The sequence below is a fragment of the Dermacentor andersoni genome, chromosome 2, assembly GCF_023375885.2.
Source record: "Dermacentor andersoni chromosome 2, qqDerAnde1_hic_scaffold, whole genome shotgun sequence".
NCBI lineage: Eukaryota > Metazoa > Arthropoda > Arachnida > Ixodida > Ixodidae > Dermacentor > Dermacentor andersoni.
Genome location: NC_092815.1, coordinates 101431609 through 101442903, shown reverse-complemented (window position 1 = coordinate 101442903; position 11295 = coordinate 101431609). Strand labels below are relative to the sequence as shown.

General features: G+C 41.9%; 1 protein-coding gene across 1 annotated transcript in view; it reads right to left on the bottom strand.

The window, feature by feature from the left end:
- Positions 1 to 1561: 1561 nt before the first annotated feature.
- Positions 1562 to 11295, bottom strand: part of LOC126541531 (SH3 domain-binding protein 5 homolog) — a 34731-nt gene continuing 24997 nt past the window's right edge. Inside the window, exons 8-9 of the mRNA XM_050188333.3 lie at positions 9340 to 9807; positions 1562 to 7733 (exon numbers count right to left, since the gene is read on the bottom strand). Coding sequence (XP_050044290.1) covers positions 9416 to 9807 — 392 coding nt within the window. The 3' untranslated portion in view covers positions 1562 to 7733; positions 9340 to 9415. The remainder of the gene's footprint in view (positions 7734 to 9339; positions 9808 to 11295) is intronic.

Genomic DNA, 11295 nt, shown 5'->3' with positions numbered 1-11295 from the left:
CTTAAAAAACAGGCGACTAATCGTGCCAAGTGTTATACTAAACGAAGTCGACAACAAAATGCGATCGTTCTGCAAAATTCGAGCAAGAACAGTGCAGCGATGAGTGCAAAATCTTTTTTTGAACACGCGCAGCCAAATATTCAGGCCCTGCATGTCCGCACTCGTAAACCTTATCCGAAATTGAGCGTGGGATAAGACGAACAAGCTAGACTGACGGCCATAATAGCGGAGTGCGCATTCACGTGCGGTCCCGTCCGTTTTCGGAAAATCCCTCGGCGGTGTGCATTTTCACCGGCGGCTTGGCTTGTTTGGACCGCAGTCAACAAGCCAACGTGCTGATCCCGCGTGATAACACCAATCGCACGGTTGCGTATTTTCGGCGGTGAACAATGCGTGCAATTTATTGTCCACGTGCCTCGTACTGGCCCGGCAAGATGCTGATAGGTCATCAAAATCAGGAGACCCTTTGCTGGCCCGTTGAAGGAACCTCGCTTGCGTTTCTTTCGCGTAGACCGGGGTCAGGGGAAAGGGGGGTCTACTGTAGTGGACTGCCAATTTCAGCACACACCGACTGTGCAGAGCTCGAAGCCGGTAGGGCAGGCGCCAATCGTCACCACCCGCCCTGAAGCTCGATCCATTCAGCGCACGCTATAATATAGTCCCCTTAGTGTACGCTTACAGAATACTCACTGGTCGCTTTTTTTCGCCAATATCTGCATGTGTGCTTACAACGAATATCGGATATAATGAAGGTATTTTGTGTGCGCTGCGACTTCGTTATAACGAGGTTGAACTGCATACGCTTATCTGTCTCTCCCTGGGTTTTACTTTCTGGTAAGCGTTTACACAAGAGGCTGCCGAGTGATGACGAGTTGCTTCCAAATACACCATAAAAGCACCTAAATCTAGGCGCACACCCAATTTTGCATTCCACCCCCTTGGAACGCAACGTCCGTGGCTGGGGATAGAACAGGTGACACTTTGCTCAGAAGCAGAACACTGCAGCCAGTGATGCACATTGTAATCATTTACCAGCAGTACTCTTTAGCAAGAGAATCGAATGTGCTTGGGAACACTGAAGTGAGCACTGCAGTGACTATGTGAAGGGTCACAACTCTGCAACAAAAGATAGTGCCAACCAATAAATGCAAGCACGCTGCTTTTCAAAAAAAAAGGAGGAGGATTGTGCATAACTAAACCTCAGTTTCCTTTCATAAGCCAGTGTCGCACACAAGAGTATTGACAGTGGCCACCTTTCTGGTTCTCCCTCCTAGGTGGCTGATGCCACCCACAGCATTTAATGTCCTGAGTGGAGTTGGTTAGGCAGGGTAAAGCAGAACTAGTGCAATGCACACTCACATCATTCAGTTATATGAAAATAAGAAAATGTTTGTAAGTATGCTTGCTAGTTGTGCTGGCTTACAATATGTAGACCAACAAACTAGTGCAGCAAATAATGAAGTGCAAGGTGGTGAGCATTCCTGCTCATTATTGTGTTGTAATTTTTTCTGCAATGGTTTATTCTTCTGAAGTCAAGGGTTACCACACAGAAGGCAGGAAGTTCAAAGGCACGATTTTATTAGTCAAGAAGACCATGTGTTTGCACCCTTCAAGAGGACGGCAAGGAAGTCTCGCAAGACTTTCTGAAGAGCAGGGTCCCCTACTATTCAGTGCAGGATTGGCGAATTGTGCGCTTCGTCAGTGCACAATGCCATTACTGCATCATTCATTATTGCGCACTGCAAGTATCCCTCACAATTTTTAAGGTAACTAAAGCTAATGATCCTGTATAGGAATATAGGTTATTGCTCCCAATATTGTATTTGGAGCCCACGACCATATGCCTAATAAAACAAGCATGCATACATTACAACTACAGCCATTAGGACATGGATGAGTCCAGACATGGTGCACTATCACAAAAACATGAGCAAAGGAACAGGTAATAGAGTGCGTATTTCGAACTACTTGAATAGTTCCTGTAAAGCAGCATGTACACTCCTCAATTGCGATACAAGATACCTCGTTTGCTGCTCCTGTCATCACAATACACAGTCAGCCGTTTCCAGCTTACAGTGTAGGAGTTACAACACGGCAACGAGACAACAATTCACATCCTTACTCACAAAAATACATTCTGTATTCAATGTGCCTGTCACTGGCACCCTCAATGAATTAAATTCTACATGAATCCATTATTTACCAATACTTCAGGTGCAGTGAAGCACAAGCTGTCTAAAAGCATAATGAATATTAGTTTATAAACACTGACAAAATATTTGGCAACGTAAAAACACATGTCTCGATGATTTCGGACATTGTTGTTTTGTCTTGTCCGCTATGGTGAGCACAATATTCAGTGCAAGAATCATCTGCATGTTCTTTTTAACATCAGGCAAAAGGTACTCTTTGTACTTGTTTAACAGTGGATACAGTCACAACAATGATATTCAAGATAGAGAGAGAAAGTGTACAATTTGAAAAATAGATGCAAAATCCGTATATAGAGGCCTTCTTTTGCTTTTCTATAAGGATAAATTTCATAGTGCATGCTTAGAAATACAGTTCACCTGCATTCAGTGGGTGGATATAGTTTCCTTTGGAAAAATCTTCTTACCTATACCGGGTAAGGAGAGTAGTGGAATGGAAGAGTCTTTCAGGCATGACTGTAAGCTGGGCCATTCGTAAACTAATTGACAAATCTTCAATACATTGTGCACTTGCTCTGCGCATGTCTGCCCAAGTTCCACAGTTCTAACACACCCATGAGGAAATTTCCAATACGGAATTCGAGTGACAACTGACCCAAGTATAAAGACAGTAGGACATGCAAGCTCCAACGATCATACCAGCCTTTAATTACAGAAGCAAGAGGATGGCTGTAAACATCATTTTTCTATCCAGCACAAGCCAAACCTCAACAAGTTCTATCTAGTTCTCAGATCTTTCCATAAGATATTGCATAAAATGAAGTTTTCTTTAATGCAACACAGCCACCCATTGACCTCTTATATGAAAACTTGTGCTCGCAGTTGTTGAGGCTATATGTCAAGGCGAGACAACATTCTGTTCTCAGTGCATAAACATGCACGCTGGCATAATCGGAAAACTAGTTTGGAAACTGGAGAGAAATTACATGTCTGATGAGTGAGCATGCAACTCCAACCTACACTCCCAACGTATCATTACCATCTTGGAAGTCTTAGTATCTCCAAACTGCTCACAGTACCAGTCCAATAGAGAAGCTGGGTACGTAACGTAGAGAACTGTGGGCGGTAAAAACCAGTTGTCTCTTCCTATCAGACCATGGCGACGGAAATAGGGCAGAAAGGGGTAAAAAAAAAAAAAGCTTTTCGTATACTACTGTCACCTTCGTTCTATCTCAGCCTATTCTACAACCTGTTTAGCCATTTCTCCATTAAAACCAACTTAGAATGGCAGGCCAGTCACAAATGCTTTGGAAAAATAAATCTATAATGTGATGGAGTTTTATGTCCAAAGGCTATACTGGCACTATATCCCAGTGAAGGGGCACAGCATTAAGAATTTGGCCAAGTGGGACTCACTGTGGCTGCACCCAAGTTGCAATACACATACATTTTTGTGTCCTGACACCATCGGAATGACACACCTGCTAATACAATATGGCAGGTAGAATTTCATGCACTATGCTGGAATCTTTCAACATCAATAGTTTAAGCTGTTTCACAGGTTCTGAAGTTAATGAGTTTTAAAAATAAACTCTCAAGCACTTTGATATTAAATACATACACACAGGGACAGAGTGCAAATTTGGACAACAGATCAATAATTGCTACATTGGTCATTTTTTAAATGATAATTAAATGCATATTTTGCAAGTCACTAGCAAAGAAAGAAAAGGAGGAAGCAATTCAACCTTTCCTGCCTACATATGTAAGTGTACATGTAATGTCATTATATAAATGTAGCGTAATAGTACATTGCAGTGCATGGAGCCTTAATTGAAAGATGCCAGTGCCTGGCATAATAAATGTATAAAATGTGCCAGAGTTCAGCAACAAAGGTCACTATTTAAAGATTTTCACACAATGCCATGGACAACACAACAGTGAACAGGTATTTGGAGGTTGGCCAAAATAAGACAACATTCACCAAACTTTCACGAAAACTGTGTGAAATACTGCTGAAAACATTTCAGCTTCTATCAACATCAAATAAGCACATGCAAACAGCCCACAACATAACAATCCCTTAAGTGCTAGATAACCTTCTGCAAGGCAACCTGTCCTCGGTGTAAGCTAATTTTGCACAACAGCAGCTTCAAGTACAAATGGCTTTTCGTTATTTGAACATTCTTGGATGACTTAACAAGTTCTCTCAGTTCAAATGATGAATTTACATCCAGAAACTGCACTGTCTACGAGGCATGCCTCAATGAAAGGAGCTGGGGCTGACTTTGATGAGCCAGCATTCTTTGATAAGCAACAAAATTATGGTCAAAAACTTTTATACATTTTGGCATGAGACCATCGTGGCAGAATTAAAAACACAACCTCACATCGAAAAGTAGAGCTTGCCGCCTGCGAAGCCACTGCCGTGTCAAAATTTTCAATTCGTCGAGGTTGAGAAAGAAAAGCAGCACTGTTCTACATTGTTTGTCTGGAACACAGATTGCGTGATGCATTTACGCTGTCATTACAGAACAAAATGGAGATGACACATTAATAATGCTACCTTAACATGCCTAGACAGACGAGGCACTGTCAAAACAGCCTTATTGTAGCCTTTTGGATGCCAAAGCTGCAGAGGATTACATCCCTGCAGCAGGATTACATGACCTTGCCAGCATGACAAGGTCAAAAACCAAAAGTAAAAGCAGCACAACGATTTCTGCTTTTTAGGCAACATTTCTCAATGGTTGCAACTATGCCTAGTGCAACATGTTCTGGGGTATGCAAGCAAGTGTAAACCCAAAGACAAGCTTACTTCAACAACAACTTTGCCGATATTTCAGTGTTTCACAACTGACTGACCTGAAAGGTCTGTCAAAACAAAGCACCACATCTTTCTTAAACAGTACAAGTGCATGGCCAGTGGCACTATTAGCTAGTATGTTAAAGGGGCACTGAAACACTTTTCTTGAAACCTGAAAAACATGCTAGAATGAATGCAATGTCTTTCAACAAATATATTCCTGAAGGAACCTTTGAAAAGGACTTAATATGAGCAGAGATTTAATTAATGGAATGTTTATCTTCCCCATTCCCCATCAACTCATCGATTCCTCCCAGTACGGCAGCCCCAATAGCAGTGCCTTGACTATCGTCCCTTCTTTTCATGGTGCAGTTGGCATCTGACAAAGGCGCTAGAGAATGACAAAGGATTGGCAACAGGGAAGGTGGGACAGGGCAGACGTGTATGCATGGCCTTTTGCTTGCGAGTTCTTTCATGGTTTTGAACAATGGCCCAACGGCTGTAATCTATGGGCAGTTCCGCTGGCTGTAATGACACGATTGAGGTAATAAAAAAAAATTGGATCCCTCGAAAACCACAGCAGAGGGCAAGCAATCTATCATGCAAGATTGTAGGCTACCTGCTGCCATGTGGTGGAATAATACACGCTCATACATTCATGACAGCAATGTTTACTGATCGGTAGTGTTTTCCTGTCATGTTTGAAAAGCGTCTCAGTGCACCTTTATGAGAAGTTGTGAGCTTTCTAAAAAATATAGAAGAAATCAACCATCTACTGAGCATCTATTTTAAATGGCAGATTAAATTAAGGATCTCTCTAAATATAGCAAGAAAGTTTATTATAAGTTGCAATTGCACTGCAGAATGCAACAGGTAATTTATAAAACATAAACATGGAGGGTACTCCACACTACGCAAATAAGTATGAAGTAGACAGCAAACATTATTTTAACACCAATTAAAAGGCAGTCAGTTTTGTCATGTTAACAGTCTACTCCGCACCTAAAGGGCCTTGGAAGAAAACATGAATAAATCAGTTATAATTGCTGAAGATGATGCTAAGCAAATTCAACAGCACAAATAAGTTTTCAAACATAGGTTTTACAGCTCCATCAAAGTAATGTAACATTATATAAGGTCACATGTAGTATGTGAATGCATGCTTCTTAAGCAGATGCTAACACTTCTTTAAACACGATGGCTCCACATGAAAAAATTTATAACAAAATTTTGAAAAGACAGGCCTCAGACATCTGCAAGAGCACTCAAGAAACAATGACATTAAAAAAAGAACAAGAAAGAGAACAGAAAAGATTATTTACCACTGACAACGAAGTATTCTAAAAGCCCTGAATAACATGTAAAAGAATGACATCAATATAAGTGATTTATTGATTGCAAGCATTAAAAATAACTTCAAAATTCTAACAATTCGCTTATATTTATCGCATCTGAAATGTTCAGCTCTGCAAATGACAATGCATGTGTAGGGCCACACTTCCCAGATGTTGAAAAAAAAAAACTCTTAATGTGCGCTGCGCAGATATGGCAAAGTGATGCACGTGAACTCAAGTTTTTTACACGGACATCTAGACTAGAAGGAGGTGGCAGCATGCCACTAGAGAAGAGGTAGAACAGCATTTCACGAAGTTAACCAAAAGGGGGCCAGTAGTTTATTCTTATTGTGCATGGTCTGCGGGGAATAAAAGGAAGAGATTGCAGAAGATGGATGATGATTTGAAAACAAAACTTCATTTTCACCGATCAATAACATTGCTCCCCTTATAGTAATGAAAAGCTGTCGAATGCAAGCCAAGTAAAAGATGAACCTGCTGGTTAAACAAGAGAAAGGACTGGTCAGAGGATAATGCAAGTTAGATAACAGTGTCATTTGCTGCTGCTTTTGCAAGATAGCTTGAAAATACAAATGTAAGCAATCTACCAATGTCTTGAGCATGCATTTGCTACATTCTACCAAGAATAATTTTCTGAAGACACAGCTTCTGTTGTAGACACACATAACTTGCCCACTATAGTGAATTATGTTTTACACTGTAGTAGGTGTTCTGAGCTCACGTCAGTTTGAAATCTTGGTTCATTGTTCAAATGAGCAGTTCAAGAACTGCCCTACATTCCTTGCCCATTGCTTTAAGTTTGGATTCTTATATCAAAATGAGAATGGTAATACCGTTGCTTCTTGAATGCCTCAGCACACAAGCACAAGTTCAAGTTTGCAACAGTTTTTTCCTTCTTACCAATGCTGTCACAACAATAACAATGTCCAATTCCATCTGAACAGCAAGAAACTAAAACTGTAAACAGCAGCTACATAAAGACAGCAAGTGCATGTTACAGCCAACAAAACCAGTTAGAGTTCCTGACCATAGTCTTTGCCGAATGATCAGTTCAAAACATACATACACATGAAGCAGGGGAAAAAAAAGAAGAAGAAAAAAAACACCTTATAACTGATGGCACCACAGAAATGTCCTTACTATAACTGAACATGCAATGTGAACTATGAGCACGCAACTACTACTATACATGATGAATACTAGACCACAAGGAGCTAAAATAAAATGTGAACCCTAAACTAACTGGCAATGCGTCAGTATTCAGGCGAGATTCCGCTGCCATGTAAGATCACTGGTTGTGCAATGCATTCTTAAAACCTAGAGTAAAACGTAGCTGAATGAGCTAAACAGTGAAGTAGGTATATGGTACCTCACTTTCTGAAGGAAGCCCTGTATGAAGCGGTAACTGGACATGTGATCAGCCTGCAAAAGAAAGAATGAGGTCGATGCCTGTTAATAAGCAGCAACATGAAGATGAGTCAGTTGATACTAGTTCATGTTTAAGAAACAAACAAATGGGATTGGTTGCCATGTCAAGCCCCTGAGAACTCAGGTTCCCCCCCATCTGCTCTGACAAATTCCATTATAAAATGCAAACCAAACTAGCATCATGCAGCTTGTAAAAACAGGCCAGATGGTAACATGGCACAAGTGTCTATGCAAGTTTTTTTCAAGGTTGCTTCAACCAGCTTGCAGATGGTGGGAACAAGCCTCAACTCTGTCTGGGTGATGGTTAACACATGATACCATTCCAGCTGCATAAATGCCCTTAATTACAACACTTTTTTTTTATTAACAAGTTACGGTTTCAACACTTTGGAAGTGGATGAGTCGTGACGTCATGACACACAAGCACCCTCCATTACTGCCATTGCTGTAGCTGCCATACTAGAGTGCAGCTAGAAGAAACGCGAGCAGCCCTCGTGTTTATTATAAACGCGAGCAGCCCTCGTGTTTATTATTACTTTTTTTTTTGTGAACAATGTCGTTGTGCCTAGCTTTATCGCAACACAATGTCAGCAAATTTTGCTCTACATCATGACATCATGACAATGATGACGCCAGCTTGTGTTTTGAGACCAGCTTTAGCACCCAATTAAAATATATTATAATCATACTAATGTTTCCCAACCTTCATACTTATGAAGTGTCATCATTTCACACGTGGTAGACTTCACACGTGGATTTCACACGCGGTAGACAAGTTCGAAAATGTATGTCAGCACTTCCTCAATGACTAAGACACAAAATGTGTTAACGAAACCTACCATAAAACTTCGTAAAAGTTCCCAAGCTTGAATAAGCACCTGTTATAAATGATTCTCAACTTTGTTTTCTGACATAGCAAGTGCCCAGTCACCATTTTCACCTCCAGTCACCATTTTCACCTCAAGTCACCTCAAGGTCACAGTCATACAAAGCTGTCACAGAGTCAATGGTGTTTCTCAATTAAATCCCGTGAATATGCTCCATATGTGGTACGCTGCCCGCCCAGTCAGTGAATGTCTTCTCCCTCAAACAATGCTGTTTGCTTCACTAGTGGTTACACTGGCACCATTGACCCACTGCACTTTCGTATCTGTGCAGCAATTGCAATGTTCTTCAATGGGTATGAAGCTTAAGCATTTTATACTGACTTGGACAATGTAATTGATGTCTTCTACAAAGAAAAGGAGATCTGGCAGGTTACAGGAAATTTTTTTAAATTTTGACCACGGCTTGAAGTGTTTTAAAGTGCAAAAAAGTTATATGTTTCGCGAGTGTGAAACATATGTGCAATTACTGTCTCACATAATATTAATGACTTGCATGTTCAACTCAGATCTCTGGTCTATCAATTAGTATGCATTTCAGATGCTTGAGAGAACCACCACCCATGTCACTTTTCTTTTGGCGAATCTCTATAAACTTCAAACAGGCACTTGGCCGGTACTTCACTGTATGTAGCACACATTTTTTAACCCCTGGCACATTTTCACCTTTTGCAAAGTAAGGCGGACTACTGCAATAATGGTATGCACCAGCTCACCTGACCTGCGTGAAGGCCTGGCAACCACTCGTTACAACTGCCCTCTTCAGCTTGCAAGGTAGGAAAACAGCGCCTTCTAGTCCGTGTTGAGGTCCACCTCTTCGAAGTCATCCGGACTGCAAATCCTGGGTGGCGCCGAAGCACGGATCGCAGGTGGCACTGGCCCGATGTGAGAATGAGCAGACGACATCAAGCTTCCTCGTAACACGGGGCTCTGCTGGTCATCATCAGCCAATGATGGCGATTCCTGCAGGCTAAGCCCGGACAGGACTTCGCACATGGTTGTTTTGGACAGGTCGGTGGGAAGCGAGAGGGTGCTGCCGTTGGATGGCGAGGAGCCGAGGGAACCATAGGACTCGGACTCTGCCTTGGAGAACGGCCCGTCACCGCCAGGAATATCCAGCAGACGTGAGGTCGTTTGCCGAAGCAGGTTCATGGAGGCTTCCAGTACTCGGGAGTGGAACTCAGCTGCGCATGAGACAAGATGGGCACAGGGAAACAATGTGTCTGTTTTAAAACAGACAAACACTGCAGGTGTTGTATATATAGCCAAATGGTTTTTGACTACAGTGAAAGCTCGTTAATTTGAAGTCAGCCGGACCACGAAAAATCTTCAAATTAAGTGAATTTCCGAATGACCCGAAAAGAAACAAGAAAAAGAAGAGCAACACTGTATGATATAAGCATGTCATGTTTATTTTACGTGCAGCTGGACTGCTAGAAGTAATCATTGATGCAGGATTGCTTGATATGGTAGTTTTCTGCACCAAAGGTCATTAGACGGTATTTTTGGGAGATCACTTCTGCGAAAATTGGTACTAAATGCGTCAAATTATACTTATTGCATGTGATGTCACATCCGTCATCTGTCCTGAGCATCTGCCATTGCTGGATACCTCGCTTGAAAGGTGGCTATGTGTTCACAGTTGGTGTCAACACATACGCACCACTTGTTTACGGTCTAAGGAGCAGTGTGATGGTAAGAGTTAGAAACCCCAAATTTTTGCCCTTTTTACATGGACAGTCTTGTGGGGCCAATGTGGTCTCACTAAAAAGAAAAAGTCGAAATGTGCGACAGCATGGAACCGCACAAACTGTGCATCGTCCTCCACAACCTGTGCGAACCTTCTTCGTCCTTCGTCCACTTGTGAGCGCTGCACAAACTACATCATGTGCGCATTGGTGCGGATGCAACTTCAGACCCCGATATGCTGCTAGCCACTATGAACGTGGATATGATTATACTTACTTGTTGCTGTCTGCGAGCTACGTCACTCTACATGAAAAGATCTGCAAATCATTGTAGGTTCACATTAACTTGAGTGAGAAACATATCAGCACAGCACCTGCCAGCAGGTCTTAATACCGTACTCAGCAAAATCAATGTAAGCAAGTTTTTTTGCTTGCGGCAATGAAAACTCTCTTGCCTCATTTGAACCCCCTCCCCACAGGAGCCTTAAGAAGAGCGTCAGCAACGGCTCGCAGATGTCGAGACAGCGCGTGTCTCTCGTGCACATGTACACGGCAGCGCCCCAGTCCCCCCGTTCAATGAAAAGTCAGTCATTATTTTTTTGTCACAGACGGCCTGTCTGTCACATGGGTTCAAACATGTGTGCACAATTTTTCTTTTCTGTGTGTGAAACACAAATCAGCTATTCACTGCTTTCCATGAGTTTTTTTTGTTTTTTTTTTTAATAGAGTTTCCCGCCATAATTACGAGAGGGAACTCTAGCTCTGCAATTGTACAGCCACCATGGGAACGAAGGGTGGTACATGGACTTGTTTGGTCTTTGTGCTTGTGGACTCAGGTGTTTATGTGGGTTTGTTTATTATGCTTTATCTGCCTTCATTTCCTTAATGTCAGAGCACTCTATACTTTTCTAAGGGCAGGAAACTGTGCAAACATGCACAATCACTCCTAATTACAGCAGTTCAGCCTGTTGAGGTGGCCAAATC